The sequence below is a fragment of the Lates calcarifer genome, linkage group LG12 (genome assembly GCF_001640805.2).
Source record: "Lates calcarifer isolate ASB-BC8 linkage group LG12, TLL_Latcal_v3, whole genome shotgun sequence".
NCBI classification, from domain to species: Eukaryota; Metazoa; Chordata; class Actinopteri; family Centropomidae; genus Lates; species Lates calcarifer.
In genome coordinates, this window is record NC_066844.1 from 9,634,213 (window position 1) to 9,653,340 (window position 19,128).

The window sequence follows — 19,128 nt, forward strand, 5'->3', positions numbered from 1 at the left end:
TGTAAATCTTGATTGAAATGTTTTATTCTGACCTTATCTAATTAAAATGTGCAAATATGACTGTTTTTACATAGAAAATAGATGAATTTCTATATTTCATTGTCCTGGTCATCAAAGGCAAGGTTTGAGGGTAGCCACAGATATTTTCTTTACTTTTACAACATAAGCAATTAAGAAATAATAGATACTATCCTGGAACAAAATTTGTGTTTCATATGTCCCACGTGGATCTAACTGTTTGTATTAAATATGCTAAATGATATAGTGCAATGACTTGGACATACTGCTGCAGCAGTAGATATGTCCTGAGAATAGTGAGACTACAAACTGAAAATACAAATTGTAAATCAAACTGATCAATCACCAGCTGAATGAAATGAACAATCCATTAAAAAAAACGCATAGAAAATAATGCTTGAATTGTCTAAACTTTATTTACTCTCCATAATAGAACAAGTTGTTAAGAACATCACTACACCTGCTTTTTCATTATCTAATCAGCCAATCATATGGCAGCAGTGCAGTGAATAAAACCATCAGATACAGATCGGTAGATTCAGTTAATGTTGGAGGGAATGATGTCGCAGGAACTTGCAGCTTCACGAGGAAACTGATTAAAATGAGGAAGACCGTTCTCCTCTAACGATTGCGTGTGTGTCGCTGGTTGGGGATGATGGGGAATACAGAGGGCGCATGCTTATCATTTCAACCTGATGCTGACGCGAAACATGGAAAACGAAACTTAACTGAGGCGGCCCGTCCCCGGTTATGGTCAGACTCGTGCATAGTCAGCGAGAGCTTAGAGGCTTCAGCTGTGCTGTGGTTCAAGGAAGGATTATATTCATCTTAACTCCGAAACCTCAGAATCCACGCGACTCTGCTGTAAGTTCGCGATACTACCGTCTTTATGAAGATCAGTCTCTTTTAAGGTAATTATTTTTACTGTTGTTGTTGTTGTTGTTGTTGTTGTTCTTCTTCTTCTTCTTTTCTTCTTCTTCTTCACCTCCACCCCTTCTTCTTCTTCTAACTAATGACATCAGTTGTAGTAATAGTAGCTGTCAAAATATACGTGACTGACAGTTACTGACATGGGTGTGGAATTTGCTGGTCATGTATTTTACTTCAACAAATCTAAACCTAATTTTATCTCACATCCTGCTGCTTAGTATCATCCGAGCCACGAACTTCACTCCGTCAGCCCGTGCTGCTGCCTGTGTTTGCTCCTAGCATTGTACTAAAATGTCTAACTACCCCATCTAGTGGACTTAAGATGTAAACTCCGCAGCATGCCAGGTACTGACCTGAGGTCTGTACTACGAGGCAGGATTTGAGGTAATTTCAGGTTTCAAGTGTTGGTTTTCAGGGTTATGATGGTGGTTCACTTCTTAACTCAACTAATGACCAATCAGATCACTGGAAAACCACTGTAATTATTCCTATAGAGTTTTTCAATAAATGATAAAGACCAACAGATAATTGTTTATGTCAGTGGAATCATCTTGCTATTCCAGACTTCCCATGTATCCACTCTGGTTTTAAAACAGAGCTTAGAACAGAGTTTATCACACTACATAAATACATAATGACTATTATAGCTTCAATTGAACACACTGTTAAATATTTCTCATGCTTACAAATGAACATTTCAGTCAGATAGACCTCATCAAACATTACCTACTTCTCTCCTCTCCTCTCTGCTTTGGTAGCACAAACAGTCTGACATTACTTTGGCTTTTTTGGTTTTAAATCTGTATCACATATGCATAATAATTTGCTCATCATCAGAAAAAGAGCAGAAATACTCAGGCATAAATTGAACAATAATTCTTGTATTATTATTTACAGTTCACTCTCTGCCTGACTTTAATATAATTGGAAATAATTTCTTGTGTTATTTTTTTCTACTCTAGTTATGTGATCATATCGTTAACATTTCACCTTGCTGAATATCACCTGGAAGGGGACATGGAGGAATGCTTGTGAGATCTCGAGAAAGTTTCTTGGGATCTTGCAAAAATACTTTTACAAAAATACTAATTTTTTTTTCTCCTCCATGTCCCCTCCTGCACTCCGTACCTTTGCATGTTGCCACTTTTGTTGATGTTGCCTGATCAGGAAATCCTGGCTTGACTTACAACACTGATAACCACCATCGTATATGCCACTCAGCGAGACGGCACTTGCTAGGTTTAGTGAAGCCAGATAATGAAAAGATGGGTATATTGAGGTGGCTTTGTAGTACAGACCTCTGTTTAAAAACAAATCTGTAGTCATTTAGGACATTAAGAATCAACTTAGCTGTGATTTCATATCAACAGACTTATTAGAAGGACAACATCTTGTGACCTTATGACTGTGATGTTATTTAGTTAGTCACACAGTCCTCTGTGTTTTTGATTAGGGCCAATTGTTTGTCAGAGTGCTACATAGATATAGAGCAACATTAGCAGAAGCTAGAAAGACTTTCATTGCAAATTGATTAAAAATTATTGAGGCCAGTCTGTGGCATTTTTTCCCTTCACCTTCACCTCTTAAGAGTATCTAACTTGTATACTGAAATCCAATCACAGTGAGCACTAATTAATAACAGGTGTACATGGAGCCATGTTGTCTTAAACAACAGGTAAGCCTAACCCTAACCCATAGCAACAAGCAACAAGTCATTCCTGGCTCACCTCTCATGGTGTTTTCTCTAATGTTTTCTCTTTCAGATACACTCAGACAAAATTGGGCATTTCTCAGACATCATAAATACTAAATCTGGACTAAATATGGATCTACTGTGACTGACTGCAACCAGAGAACTCTTTTTAGCTGAGTTGAACATTATTACATCAAGCATTAATGGCTCAGAAGATTGTATGAATGTGTCACAATGTCATCTATTGGGTCCAGACTGGATCCTCTCTTATCAACTCATGACCTCAAACTTGCATGCACTCTGTGCTCTGTCAAGGAGAAAGAAATTACATATACATTAAAATCAGTCCACCACCAGTGTGCACGTAATCTCCTGCTTTGCAAAGCCAAAGCTGGCAGGAAATGGAGGCCTGTTTCAAAGCGACCCACATTTCCAAATCCAAGTCAGTATGAGGTATGTTTTTTCTTTGTGGAAGGCTCTGGTTGCACACACCACAACAACCGGTGCACCTTTGCCAGAAGTGAGGAGGAAGCTGCAGTGTGGAATTTTGGAAAGCGTCACAGATTAGACCACACACTTCTCTGTAATCTCATAATTCAGTCTGATAGAGAACCTGATCAGTCTAACAACAGCTCTGACCCTCTGAGTGACCTCTTGGCAGTGCTAGATTTGAAGGCTGTCTGTGATCTGTGTTCTATCAAGGAAAAAGAAGTAACATACACAGTAAAGTCAGTTAGTCACAAGTGCGGTAGAAATCTGCTATTAGCCAAAGCCAAAGCCTGTGACCAATGGAGGCCTGTCTCTCAGCGGCCTATAAGTGGACACTTTGGACGAAATGTCTTTTACCAAGTGTGCAACTTCTTTGTTGAGGGTTCTGGATGTACAGAACATGGACAGGGATGCACTTATGCCAGAAGCTATGAGGAGGCCACTGTATGGAACTACATAAGAGACAACAAAATAGATCAAGACAAGTTAATCAGACTTGTAACTAAGTCTGAGCCTATTTCATCAACACCAGAAAGTGCAGCCAAAAGCATACTCCAACAGTTTTCAGGTGAATTCATTGAGTTCTGTAAACACTGCTTTCATGATCGACCACAAAAACTAACAGACAAAAGGTGGAATGAAACTTGCTCAGCAGATGAAGCACACAACTGGGACCCAGTCTTAGTTCATCACCTGTCAGAGAATAGTAGAAAGCACATCTACAGTGAGGTGCGTCCTCTTCCGCAAAACTGTCAGTTTAAGTACTGCAGTCATGTCAGGCAAGGTAAGCCCTGCTGGCATCAGGCCGGCCACTGCCAGTCTGCCCAGAGTGAGGTGGAGATGGCGGTGTGGAAAGCTGAGCACAACAGGCTCTCCGTCAGGCCTCATCTCCTCCAGCTGAGCCAACATAAGCAGATGGAACCCAGACAGGTCACCATGTACTGCAAAGTTTGCCTCCTAACCCTGTCCTCCCAGAGAGCTTCTACAAGCACTGCTCCTCTTTGGATCATGCCCGGTTGCTCTCTGAGGACAGCACCACCAAGTGGAGAGGACGCCAGCCTCCACACACCCACCAAGCTGAGTTTTGGCTATGTGAGAGGTGAACAATACTACTTCCCTTTACATGTTTTACAGCCATACTATAAATTCATAGAGGTTCTTAATCGTGGCTTTGTCCCACTATGGGGGGCAATCCTAGAACATGCAGAGCTTGACTCACTTGTTTTACCAAACATAAACTTAACTTAAAACACTACTGTTTTATGTGACTTTCTATTTGTTTTATATTATTTTAGCTAATAGGCTGGTGATATTCAATATTTTTGTTACAAAGGATCAACACCTTAAAAGCTCCCTCTATCCGTCTCATGAAAACTAAAGACAGTGGTTTGCATTTAGTATTGGCAGGTCTATACTCCCTTCAGCTAGACAACACTGAAATGTAATACACTTCTTCACTTTGTTTGACTTCAATGTGGCAGGCAAAATTCGTTGTCATTCTGAAAAACAAGCTAGTTATTGAATAAAACATCAATTGTCCTTATAATATGTATTTGTCTTTTAATATGACAAAAAATGCAAATAACATTGACTAAATTTAGGTTGTTTAGATTTTTACAGGAACTCCAAGAACACACCCAAAAACAAACAACAAAAAGTCAAATAAATTTAAATTAGTACAATTTGATGTCTTTACTGTCTGTTTTTACTCTTCCAAAGTGGCAGTTCAATTACCAGTCTGCTTTGTACTGTACTGTTAATATTGCCATTTCATCCTAGACCACAAACTTGCGAGTACGGCATCAAATGCCCAAAAGCTCATTCTGTGGAAGAACTGAAGGAGTGGATGATGCGTTCTGCAGAAGAGAAAGAGATCAGACGTAACATTGAAGCCCAGGGTCTTATGTCCTATACTGAAAGGCTTTTGGAGGAATACAGAAACAGCAGTAATGAAGTGCACATCGTGAGTATGAGACTCTAATCTTCTAATTCTGTTGATGTTTGCTTATTTGGCAGGATGTCATGGTTGCTCAATTGACTGAGAGGTACACTCTTTTCTCCAAAAGTCTCTTAATCCTGCCTGTATCACTTACACACCCTCCTAGTCTTTCTCCAGATCACAGCAAACGTTATCATTCTCCTAAATAAAAAATAAACTGTAGAGCTGTCAGACCTGCAAAGACACACACAAAGAAGACAATACATAATACATTATTTGCACATCACATAAAACAGAGATAAGTTAATGAGTACACAGGTCATCCGCAGTCTGATGACTGTGCTGATGTTTTTCTGCTTTTCGCTTCATTTCATTTACTCCAATAGAGATAAAGGTGTCAGGCTGGATTCAGAGCCACTGCATTGTGGGTACATATTTACCAGGGACACTAATCTCAGGATATAATTGAAGTATTGTAATTTCTTCTCTTTCTTGAAATACCTACACCACTGTAGAATTTTAGCTTTATTACAGTGTGAGTAATAAATACAAACAACACATATATGACTAAATTCCAAATGTTTTAATTCACTGTATAATCAATATACTCTTCAGCTCTTCTCTATTCTAAATTATAATTCACTTACTTCAAATGTTGAATAGATATCTGAACAAGTTGATGATGTCAGCATATCTTGTGATGAAGATTTAACTGTGGAGAGTGAACAGATCAATGCAACACTGAAATGGAATTTCCAAGTTGAAACTGAGGTAAGATTTTAAATCTGAATTTTTATCATAAGGAAAGGAAGTTAGTAACTCTTCCTGTATCAATGACAAAATGTCCAGCTGTTCAAACAACTCCATACAGACACAGCAACACGGCAATTTGCATTGTTCACACAAAGGGCTTGAATGATAATTTGCCTAGTTAACCTAACCTGCAGGGAGAACATGCAAACTCCACACAGAAAGGCTCATTCATATATATATATATATATGTGTGTGTGTGTGTGTGTGTGTGTGCATTTCCACAGTGGCACTGTGTGTACATAATATCAGTCTATATATTGTATATATAGCTTATATAGCTGGATTGCTGGATTGCTCCTCCTGCAAATGAATGACTTACATCACTTACTCAGTGAGTGCATCCCTACGAATTCCCTCACAGCTGACTGAGACACAACTTAACTGAGGACAGGTAGATTCAGGAGGTGATTCAGTTCAATCATACTCCCAAAGGGATTTGTCCTTCTAAGAATAAGTCAGCCATGGGCATGCAGTGGGCCAGCATGAGTGATATAACTGAGGAAGACTTACTTACTTCGAGTAAAATGCTGTATTTAACCATTAGCCTGGCTGCTCTGTGCTGTCTGGTACTTTTCTACGTGTTTGTGTAACATTCACATCATGTTCAAATATTTTTTCTTTCATGTCCCAGAAATGTTATAATTATGTCACAGTATGCCTAATTGCCACTTTTGTGTATATACAGAGACAGCTTGTGCATGTGGCACTGTTGAAACAAGAACCAGGAGCTTCATTCACCCTTGGTGACATCAGTTCTGTGCCCTGCATCTTACTCCTCGGGTGCACACTTTCATAGTAAAGATATGACCTATGACATCACTGTGTCTTTCACATCCATCAGCCCAGGCTTGTATGAACAGTGGTTAGTGCTAGATTTTGACATGAGACCAGTGCTCTTGAAGAAACTCAGAATAAGAGTAGGCCAGCTGTCACTGGATGACACTGACCAACCAACTGTGAACCATGGAGCTACCTTTCAAAGTGTTGAGCGTTGGCATCGAGGGAACAGGGTTATTATTCCACATTTGTCCAGGACAGAAGAACAGGAGGAGTTGTTAAAGGAGTACAAGCCTCCTCAGATTAGCTTTCTATTTAAATCTTCCCACAACAACTCAACACCTTTGAATAAGGAAAACTACAAAGAGAGAATGCACCACTTCCTGTACAATGAGGAATGTGCAGAGGAAAAGGTTGTTTCAAGGTAACTTTATTATCTGTATAATTTTTTTTACAGTGTTTGCACAGGTATAAAACAATGCCTAAGCTTTTTTTCTTGTTTACCGTAGACTAAATGTTTGTGGAGAAGTTACAACAGTGGATACGTTGTACAGTACACAGTTTGGCATGATGGATGGCTCCTCCAGGAGAACTATTCTGTGCTGTCTCGATTCCTTGTAATCTCACACCAGACACCCCTGAGGGAATGGCACTGAAGCGAAGCATCCAGTCTGGCTTGATAGCCCCTTTATCTTCAAGTGTTCGAAACCTCAAGGTCTATGAAGCCACCATTCTGCAAGACAAAACAAGTGAGAACAAAATCTATTTGCAACTGTCTAACAAATGTTGCACTGATCTTACACTCAAAAGTAATGAATCATATCAAATGGAGGTGCAGTTTCAGCTAAACCGCTACAGCTTCTGCACCATGCACAAGGCTATAGACCTCCTTCCTGATACAAACAGAGTTCTACCAGACCTTAAAAACTGTGCAGTTCCTGTAAGTAACATCCACTATAAGATCCTGAATGCAAAGCAGCAGTCAGCAATTGACTTCATCATGGGAAATCCTAATGTCCAAAAATGTGCGGCACCACTTCTCATTTATGGACCATTTGGAACTGGGAAAACATTCACCCTTGCTACAGCAGCCAGAGAGCTTTCTAAGCAGCCCCACAACAAAGTGCTAATTTGCACCCACACCAACAGGTAATACATTATATATATAAATATACAGTTGTATACTGCTAAAGACAATGTTTTACTGCTAAAGACAATGCCAACAGGTACATTTGTCCCTGACATTTTTATTTCCTTTCAGTTCTGCAGATCTGTATGTGAAAGATCACTTCCATCCATTTGTTGAAAAGGAAAATGATGGAATAAGACCAATTCGAATAAAAGCAAACAAACAAGGGAGTTCTTTGTTGGCCACAGACAAGATTACTTTGAAATACTGTTTTCGTTCAGAGGATGGACAGTATTTTCTACCACCTACAAAAGCTGCCCTAGATTGCCACAAAATAGTCATAACCACCACAACAATGACAAGACATTTTCATGACCTAAAGCTCCCAGAGGGATACTTCACCCACATTCTAATTGATGAAGCCTCTCAGATGCTTGAATGTGAAGCCTTGATGGCCCTCAGTCTTGCTGGGCCAAACACCAGAGTTGTTTTAGCTGGAGATCACATGCAAATGGGACCCAAACTTTTCTCAGTGGATGATCATCACCGTTCAAATCACACACTGCTGAATCGCCTGTTCCACTACTATCAAGCCCAAAAGTGTGTTGCTGCCCAGAATAGTAGAATCATTTTCAGTGAAAACTACCGCTCAACCAAAGAAATTGTGGAGTTTGTTTCCTCCAATTTCTATGTTGGTAAGAATGATGTTATCAAAGCTACTGGAAATATTCCAGCTCCCACAAATGGTCATGCCCTAAAGTTTAATCATGTTAGGGGAGAGTGTCTCTTGGACACTGCATCTCTGTCCTGGTATAATGACGAAGAGGTCACTGGGGTGACTGAAGCAGTGAAAGAAATTCTCGAACAGTGGCCTTCAACTTGGGGGCCCAAGGACCAAAGTGCAATCTGCGTTCTGTCAGAGGGGTTTCAGGTAAATTTTGTCATAAATTTTGTTATCACTAGACTAAAACAAAAACATAAATTACATCAACAAAACTGTGAAAATTTTGACACAAATGTATTAGCACTGACATTGTTGGATATAATCAGTTGTAATACTTTTATGTGTCACAGGTTCGGAAAATTAGGACAGTGCTTTCGAGAAAAAGCCTCACTAAAGTCTGTGTTGAGAATCTAGCAAATGTGCAAGGTAAACTCAATCTGCACACTTGTCAGACTGTTCAAACATTACATTATTATTACCTTTCATAAAGATTATCATTTTAAATAAATAAAAGTTGTCTTCATGTGTCAACAGGAAAACAGTTCAGGGCAGTCATCATGACAGCTGTGCAAACACGTGACAGTCTAAACATATCTCACCTACCTGGTCTGGAGCTGTTCAATGATGCCCGTGTGTTGAACACTGCAATGACTAGGGCTCAGTCCCAGGTGGTTGTGGTTGGAGATGCTGCCGCCCTCTGTTGCTTTGGAAAATGTTCAGGAATCTGGAAGAGCTACATAGACCACTGCATCAGAAACAACAGTGTTGCACCACAGCATTTTACAAAAGATTTCTTCGAAAAAGATGTCATGGAAACTGTAAGGTTTCAAAAACCTGAACACACGGATGAGAGTAATACTGTCAATGATGCAATTCTTCAAGAGTTGAAAGAAGAATATGAACAGAAAACTGAACTGAAAACAGAATATAGTTCTGATGACAGTTTGGAATTTGAGGGTTTCCATCACCACAAGTCAAGATCATCAAACAATGTTACTGATGTTGACACAGACCTCTCAGAGTTATGTGGCAAAAAACCAGAGATGTTCAAGCGAGGAAAGCTTGTCAGGGAGTCATATAATATGGGTTATGTCATACCATTTGATGACCCCTTCAGACGTATAAGCATCAAGGGCAGGGCAAACCTGGGTAAGGCCTTTACTGGAGATGAAGTGGTCTTACAAACAAAAAGGGTGGTGAGCATTACCCAGAAAGCTGAATCAGCCCGTGTACTTGTGTGCCGGCTTGAGGATGATGATCACAGCAAACCAAGACAGGTTTCTGTTGATGAATATGTCAGAAAGATAATGATTCCCATTACAAAATCTGCACCAAAGATATGCATACTGATCAGCAAGAAAAGACGTAACTTCATTCCAATTTGGGAGCAAATTAATGGACAGTGGACAATTATAGCATATGAACATCTTAATGAGAACCTGAAACAGAACAATGTATTTATTATCCAAGTTATTGGATGGAGAGACAATTGTTATTTTCCACTGGGAAAGATCATAAAAATTTTCCCAGTTGGAAGATCGTTGGCTGATGGACTAAGGATCCTGAATGAAGAATTCAAAGTTACACCCAATACATGTAAATCAGATGAGGGTTTCTCATGGGCAGATGAAGATGAGTCATACAGACGAGACATACGTGATGCAATCACTTTCACTGTTGACCCAAAAGAAGCAAAAGACTTGGATGATGCCATCAGTGTCAAGGACACTGGAGACCAATTTGAGTTGGGGGTCCATATTGCAGATGTGGCAAGCTTTGTGAGAGTAGGTAGTAAGTTAGATGAGCATGCAAGGCAACACGGGACTACATATTACTGCAGTGAGGAAAAACCCACCCATATGTTCCACGAAAACTTGAGCACTGGATTCTTCAGTCTTCTAAAGGGTCAAGATCGCAGGGCACTTTCAATAATGTTCAAAGTAAACAAGCAAACATATGAGATCATTGGAGAGCACAAATTCCAGTTATCACTAATCAAGTCTGATAGGCAAATTTCTTATGAAGAAGCAGAGGAAATCATCACCAAGAGATATGGAAACAGACTTAAATGTGACACGGTAGAGGACTGTGTCACAGTGGCTTACTGTTTTGCAAAAGCTCAAAGGAAGATCAGACTGCATCTGGACTGGGCTTATTCTCAACCTGATGCAAAGAGATTGCCTGGAAAGCGCAAAGCTCATTTGATGATTGAGGAGCTGAGTGTGTTATTCAACACACTTGCATCTAAGACTTTGATTGACTCATCAAGAACCAGTTATGTCACACCTCTTCGCTGTCAGGCAAAACCAAGTCCGGAAAAGATAGAAGAATTCCAGAAGAAATGCGGAAAATTCATACCTCTATCTTTTCATGTGAGGCATAAAGTTGACCATGACGAACAAGCCCCAAACTGTGAAAACTTCCGCATACTCAAAGAAGTATGGAAAGATATCCAAACAGCTGCCACAACTAACGACATAGACAAAATGGTGGACCTGGTTGCTACAGATGACATCCACCCTCTGCTCCGGCCAGTCACTGACCAGTTCAGAAAATGCCCAAGTAAAGCTTATGTCATCTGTTCCAAATCTTCTCCCAAAGCAGAGGTTGGGCATTATTCTCTGAATGTACCATCTTACACACAAGCATCTTCACCGATTCGACGGTACATGGACATCATCTTGCAGAGACTTTTGCATGCTGTCATATGTGACAGGGATGTACAATACCGTCAAAGAGAGATTGCAGTTTTATGTAATCAATTTGAAGAAAACTTCACAAAAGCCAAGGAGTATGAACAAAAGGCTGAGCAGATCTTCTATGCAATGAGCATGAAAAAACAAAGTGCTTCAAAGCTAGGCTTTGTCGTTAGCGCAGATCCAGACAGAGATAGTTTTGCTGTGTCATTCCCTTTTAACAAAAACATGTTTGCAGAGAGTTTATCAATAATGTACAAAGATCTACAGTTGGAGGACCAACCATTTTATGATGAAACAAATCACTGCATCACTCTTAAATGGAAAAAGCGGATCTATGCTGCTGACAGCATGCAACTTCACCAAGAGTTGAAAATGGTGCCAGACTGTGGTCCCTGCATTGAGCTTCCACTGACTACATGGAAGGCCACAGTTGAAGCGATTGATGAAGAAAACTGGGATCATGCAAAGTCTCTCATAATTAATGCTAATACAAAGCAAATGAAAAAACAATATATTCTGCCACAATCATTTGAGGTGCCTCATTCCAAAACTAACACATGTTCCTCTGAAGAGGTCCAAGAGGTACAAAGGGAGCATGAAGTTGACATCAAATTCCATTTGCAACCAGGTGACACCCTTCAGATCCAAATGACATCAGAGGTAAAAAGAGGTTATCAGATGCCTGCTGTTCAGTTGGTGCAAATTAAGCCAAAGTTTGAGATTTGTGTGGACCATGTCCACAACCCTATCACATGCTTCTCCAAATCTGCAGATGATCCATCAAGGATTTGTTATAGTGACACCAAGGAGTACATAAGAATCTGGAAACCACTGTGTGAGATGGAATCTGCTGCCACTGCAGTGGATGAAAGTGACAGCATTGTCATTGAAAACCTGGAGGTAAACTTCAGTCAAGAGCGAGAGGGCACACTAACAGGAAGCTTCTTCTTACCTCAGACATGGATCAACACATGGGCTATTGAATGCAACCTTTCCAAGTGTTTACTGTGCATACGGAAAAGAGGGTTGAAATTGACTTCAACTGTGGAGCTTAACGCACTGGTGGATCCCAGAGAGTTTACATGGGTGGCCCATGGTGTCACAATCAAAGTAGAAGAACGGAAAAACTCTACAAATGATGGAAGTAAAGTGGGGTTCTATGTCAATCACCTGCCAATGGAAAACATTCCTGATTGTGTGTTTCAAAAAAACACACGTTTCACAGTTGAAATAATCCCAAAGCTCTTGCCTGATGTGTAAGTGTACCTCACTTACCAATGTTATGTTGGTTACCACTGTCATGTTGGTTAAACTTCAACCAGCTTACCTGTGTGTGTGTGTGTGTGTGTGTGTGTGTGTGTGTGTGTGTGTGTGTGTGTGTGTTATTTTTGTAGCCGGAAAGAAACTGCTGTGGTCAGCATTACGTCTGCATGTGATCTTGTCAAGCAAATAGCACTTGGACAACGTATTCCAAAAGAGGGTATGCCCATTAGTCAGCAGTAATTGGTTACATAGATGGATAAAAGATAAAAAAGTTAAAAACAAAGAACACAAATGATACATTCCATTGTAGTGGCTTTTATTATTTGATTGTTTTGTCTTTTGTCTTTTTGCTTGCCAAAAGATAACGTTTATTTATTTTCTCTTTGCAGTAAAAAACACGTGGCATATTGTTAGGAGTGAGCTACCAAATGGACTGCCATCCCTTAACCCGAGTCAACGTAATGCTGTGGATAAAGCTCTAAATAATACCTTCACACTTATACAGGGACCACCTGGTAAGAGCTAGAATATATATTCACCCTTTTGCTTCATGTTTTCTACAAATGCTTAAGCCATTTTTCCCATTTGCTTCTTAGGAACTGGAAAGACAGTAGTAGGTGTGCACATAGTGTACCGTTTCTTTGAGCTGAACTCTAAGAACCCAAGGAAATTTGATGATCCAAAGGAAAGAAACAGGAAACAAGTTATTCTCTACTGTGGCCCATCCAACAAGTCTGTTGATGTTGTTGCAGGCAAGTTACTTTGTGTCTCTGCTGAAAATTCATTTTCATCTTTTCTGTAATTATAACTCGTGTTGTGTGTTTTATTTTACTGTATAACACAGAGTTCCTGCTGAAGCTTAAGAACAGCCTAAGGCCCCTCAGAGTCTACAGCCAACAAGTGGAGATGCTTGATTACCCTTGCCCAGACTGCAACCTACAGTTTTCCCGTAGGACACTTCGCCAAGATCGTTCCAAACCAGAACTCAGGTATTGTAATTACAAATGTTCGTTACGCTCAAATTTGACATGATTCCTTTCTTTAACTACTAACCAGCACTTAAATTATTTATTTGTTTTTAGGAGCATCACCCTGCATCACCGCATGCGTCAAGACCAAAATCCTCATTCGGATCAAATAAAAGATTTTGACCAACGCATTAGACTTGCCCTTGAGAAAAAAGGAAAAGAGCTGACTGCTCAGGAGTTGAAGGAGTAAGTCCATATGTACTACTGGTTTAACATTATGTTTGTTTGTTTTAATCTAATAACATTATACCAGAGCCCTCATGACTGAGTTGTTTGATATGTATAACAGCCACAGTTCATAATGTAGGATAACTTGTCTTGTCAACTGATATTGTTTACCATAGCTTACAAGGCATTGCCTGTCTTCATTATATAATGGATGTTAGCCCAAACAGTAAAAATAATTTGTCCCATACTTAACCACTTGACCTTTGCATGAATCTGTCTTTTTATCCTTTTTTGCTCATAAGCCATAATCAAACTACATCAGTTATACTCCAGTAGAAAGAAAGTTACTGTCAGTCTTTTTTCTTGCCTGCTCTTCACCAATACTCTTCATCAGAGATCTAAAAAAAAATAAAAAATTAATCAGTGCAATGTTGCATTCTGCATTGAAAATGTCAAAATGTATTTTTAAGATGCACTTTTACTGAGTCATGAGTCATGTGTTCATTACCTAACCTTGCTGCGCTATCAGTATTTACGCTTTTATTAACACCAACAGGAAATGTTTCTTTAATATCAACATTAAGTTCAAAAGTTTAAGCATTTTTTACAGCAGAAAACAATTAGGCTCCTGTCGTGACAATGCAGTGGTAAATGTTGAATAAATATGGAAATATTACACACAGGTCATCAACATATGAAGGATTATAGCTGTGGAAATTTTTACATATTCATCACTGTATGCATGACAGATTTATTCTTCTTGTTAATAACAATAAGGAACAAGGTTATGATAGGCTGAGGATGAGCTTGTTACAGTATGTTCAGTCATTATTTGAAAACATAGTAGTGTCCAACTAGCCCCATTGTGGACTGTTTCATAACTGCCTGGAAGACAGTTCCAAAATTTTTAGTTTTTTAGTTAAATTAATCTTAATCCTTAAAACATAAATCTCACCTTTGTGTCATTTATTGAAGTTTGTTTTCGACTGTGGAACGGGCTCACTGTTGTCCTTTCTACCTCATTATGAGACTATGGGCAATGTTCAAACCCAGTTATCTTTGTTGGTATCATTTTAGTTTTCTGTGTGTCTGTGAAGTGTTTGCATCCCAAAATCCTGTGGCAAAGAGTAAATAAGAGTAGAAAAGATGTAGTAAGCAATTTAAGTTTGGATTCAGTTTGATTTGTTCTTAACCCTAATTGCATGGAGTGTTTTTCTTCCTAGTTACAAAAAACTTCTCAGAGATGCTCGGACATATGAGCTTGAAAGGCATGACATCATATTGTGCACATGCACACAGTCTTCCACCCCAAGCTTGACTAAGACTGTCAGTGCACGTCAGATCCTAATCGATGAATGTGGAATGGCCACTGAACCTCAGGCCCTGATTCCATTGGTCTGCAACAAACCAGAGAAGGTGTGCTTTTCATTGAATGATATCCCACTTGTGTCTTCCATTAACACTGTCCTTAAAGTGTTTGTATACTAATGATAATAGCAATGAATGTTGGTTTCTTGATTCAGGAACAATGGGTTTATAATTTCCATACTGGTCTAATATCAATAGCTTATCAAACATGAAGTGACACTATTTCAGATTACATATTGTATCACTGGGGTATAAGTATGGCTCTGGTGACAATCGCATCGTGACAGCCACTACTGAGGTCCTGTCTGACATGGAAATTCATGATTCTTAAGGTCTGATTCTTAATAATAATGGTAACACCTTCACTGGACACTATATTTTGCTGAGCACATTCATAACCCCAATAGAATCAAGCCTTTCCATTTTAGACAGAGACAAGTGCTAGTTGCCAGCTCAACAGCCACCTACATGCCTCTGTCTGACTGGCTATTTCTTTATATCTGACTCTCTTTAAATTCCAGGAGCTTGGGGAACTGATAATTACTTAGTAATGCTCACTTTATGTTAATCATTGTAATTATTAGAGTAATTCACTCTAATTTTTTTTAATATCCCTTTCAGATTGTTTTAATCGGTGACCACAAACAGTTACGACCTATTGTGAAGAATGAGCATGTGAGGAAGCTGGGGATGACCAAGTCTCTGTTTGAGCGCTACTATACAATGCATGAGAAGAGGGCAGTGATGCTGGACACCCAGTACAGAATGGTGAGAATATGAAATATGAACTATCTGCAATTACAGTGTATAGCAAATACATATTATGTATTGTATGTTATTTATGAATATATGTACTTGCAATACATATCTGTGGTAAGTATCTTAAATTTAAAACTATAAATTATGTACCTTTACAGCATGAGGACATATGCAAGTTCCCATCAGAAGAATATTATGAGGGTAAGCTGAAAACTGCAGTGACGCAGCCGAGCAGTGTTCTGCATGTTGATGAGAGGACAATGCCAATCGTTTTTGGGGATGTCAAAGGAAAGACCATCAGTCTGGTTGTCAACACTGCCAAGGGCAATGAAAACTCTAAAGCAAACATGGAAGAGAGAAACAAAGTGGTACTGTTGGGCACCCATGCGGTCCCTTGTTGATTTTAAACAGCAATATTCAAATATTAAAAATGTTAGGGAAGAAGTTACCATAGAATCATTAACCTGATAGTATGCAGTGACATTATTCATTATTGCTTTCAGTCACAGGTTTTCTTTTGGTTCTCTTGCAGATTTACATTGCTGAAAAGCTGGTGAAGACTGCCAAAATTGAACAGCAAAGTATTGTGATTTTATCACCCTACAATGCCCAAGTATCAGAGATAAGAGATGAGCTAAAGAAGAGGAAAATGGATGAAATCACTGTTACTACAATCACTAAAAGCCAAGGTGACAGTGCACCTCTCGGCTACCTAACGACAAATCCTTTTGTGAAATTAAGGTTGCAACACCACAAGGGAAAGATACTCCACAGTAAAACTACTCATTCTAAAGAATTGTTCTCTGTTAAAATATTCAATTAACATGTAACCAGTGTTCAGTTTGCTGATGTTTCCTGTCCCTCTGGGTAGTTTAAATCACCATTTTATGACCATATCTCACATTTTGAATGTAGTAGTAGTAGTATGAAGTAGGAAATACAGATCAATGTGGTGAAATATAAGGAACATTTCACTTCAAAATATTGAGTCTCACACAATGAGCAAACCTGCATAACTCGTCGAGTGTACTTATTTAGTTGATTTTTGTTATAATATAGATATTTTTTTTTGGAAGTGTAAATGGCAATCCCATGACTCAGTCTGGTATTTTAGTGCAGGTCAGAAAAGACACTTCTTCTGTTGTTGACCAATGGCTCATAATGTGACACAGAACATTTTGTCTTTTAGGAAGTGAATGGCGTTACGTCATCCTATCTACAGTGTGCTCTCTGCCAAGTGAGGAGATTGTGAGTGAGCCAGACAGAGCTTGGCTGTCCAAACACCTGGGCTTTGTGGGCGATCCCAACCAGATAAATGTGGGCATCACAAGGGCCAGGGAAGGACTGTGCATCATTGGTGAGATTCTATGGCTTAATTCTTTTTTCTTACACTTAAGGCTCGTTCTGTATGGAGCTTCATGACTCAAATGTTTCTGTCCTCTCAAAGGTAACCAAGACCTGCTGTGCTGCAGCACAGCTTGGAGAAAGCTCCTGGACCACTACAAGCTTCACAACGCAGTGACAGATGCAGAAAAGATTTCAGTTCATTGTGCCTGACAGCTGATCACATCTATTCTTTTTTGAGAGTTCTACAAACAGCATAGGTCCCCAACTTACGTAACAGCACCAGTTTATGAAATATGTATATATTTTTTCTATGATGTTGCAACTACTTTTCATGTACTTTTATTGCAGTTTTATAACAGACTTTGGATTTTATATTTTTGTTACAGTATTTTAAAATATTGAATATAAGAGTGGTTGTAGACTACAATAAATCCTATCACACAGTGCTTATCTTAAATATGGACAGCTGACAGAGTGCAGCTCTTTTCTGGATCTTTTAATTCATGTTTAGGTTCAGCTGACATATAGAGAATTACCACTGTTATTATTCCTGTTTGTATGAGTCAGCTATTTTTTTTTCATTGCAGGACAGTTGGTCTTAAACTGCCTCACCATTCAGTGAGCCCAGTGTGTTTTTTTTTAAAGTTTTTTATGTTTCACATTATGTGTTTTTTTTTTAACTAGGGGTACAATAGGAGCACCAGAGCTGCTGCCCATTGACCACAGCAGACCTGTGCTCTTACATTTAAAATTGCCAATGACTAGACATTTATGATTTTAATTTTGTTTTAGCCCAGGAATTGGAATTCATGGGATTTACTTGAATTTTGTTTCAGAAGATAGTTTATTGTAAGCAAGGAATAGAAGTCAGTTTGGTTGTGGCCAGATGCGCACCTGTTCCAGCTAAAACAGACAAAAGGCACTTTGATCATAGGTGTGCTTGAGCAACCCTGTCTCTGAGAAATTAAGGTTTTTAACAACTGCAACAGCAAATACGTGTTGTAGGAAATGTAATAGTGACCATATTTACATTTTCTATTAACATAATGAGGATATGCAACTGAACAAAGCAGTAAAATGTTCATAGACAACATATTTGTCTTCTACCAAAATACCAGATCTTGCAAAATTCAAAATATCAAATTTTAATTACTTTTGATTTGATGTTGGAATTATGTTTAGACGCTCACATCATTTGGTTAAGGTTATTGGTTTCATACAGAAATTGTTCCTAGAGACTTCTGACACAATGTGATAGAAAGGCTTTCAGCTTTAAAGGGACAGGAAGAATGAACAGCTCAACATTGATTCTTTATTATCTTTATTATCTCCTTTTGTTATTGAATTATAGTATTTTTATTGATGTTATTACTTGAGGTGTTATTTGCTGTATGAATATTTGGTTGTTTTTATCTGTTTTTTTATGTGCCAAGTATGTAGAATATTGTCTGTTTTATCATGACTATGTGGGCCCTACACTGCCTGTTTTTAAATCCTGTCTTAAAAGACATCTTTAGTTCCATTTTTATTGTTTATGGTTTTATTGCTTTGATTATTTTATTGCCATTTTGTCTTTTATTCTGGTTTTATGTTTGATGATTTTTGCTGTTCTGTTTGTACAGCATTTTTTTCAACTGTTGTTTATAAATGTTTTATATGAATACATTTGACTTGACTAGGTGTGGCACTATATGTAAATGATAATTATGATGCCAGGTTAGTTTCCCTCTTGTATTTGCTTTTGAACACTGATGTTTCTTTTACATGGTAGATTCTCAAATAAAGTATCCAGTTATTTGTTATTTGGAACATCTCCAGAATCTTACTGATGCTCCAGACCTGACAGAGATACAAATTAAAGTTTTGTAAGCAAACATGGTATTGACTGTTAAAGTTTTGGCCAATATTCCTATATTGGAATAGAATAACAATACTAAAAGTCCTTAAAAGTAAAACATAGTCTAACTTATAGAATAGATTTCCA

The 19,128-nt window shown here is 38.6% G+C and overlaps 1 protein-coding gene across 1 annotated transcript; it reads left to right on the top strand.

The window, feature by feature from the left end:
* Positions 1–442: 442 nt before the first annotated feature.
* Positions 443–18,946, top strand: LOC108877475 (helicase with zinc finger domain 2-like). The gene is given in 23 exon segments (XM_018667528.2): positions 443–929; positions 2,712–4,097; positions 4,100–4,229; positions 4,910–5,093; positions 5,733–5,840; positions 6,568–6,648; positions 6,650–7,083; positions 7,169–7,196; positions 7,198–7,808; positions 7,921–8,719; positions 8,863–8,938; positions 9,047–12,467; positions 12,606–12,691; positions 12,864–12,989; positions 13,071–13,226; positions 13,319–13,463; positions 13,557–13,688; positions 14,894–15,086; positions 15,660–15,806; positions 15,956–16,165; positions 16,330–16,486; positions 16,987–17,154; positions 17,245–18,946. Coding segments are annotated over 22 exon segments (8,724 nt in total). The 5' UTR covers positions 443–929; positions 2,712–2,875; the 3' UTR covers positions 17,355–18,946.
* Positions 18,947–19,128: the final 182 nt, after the last annotated feature.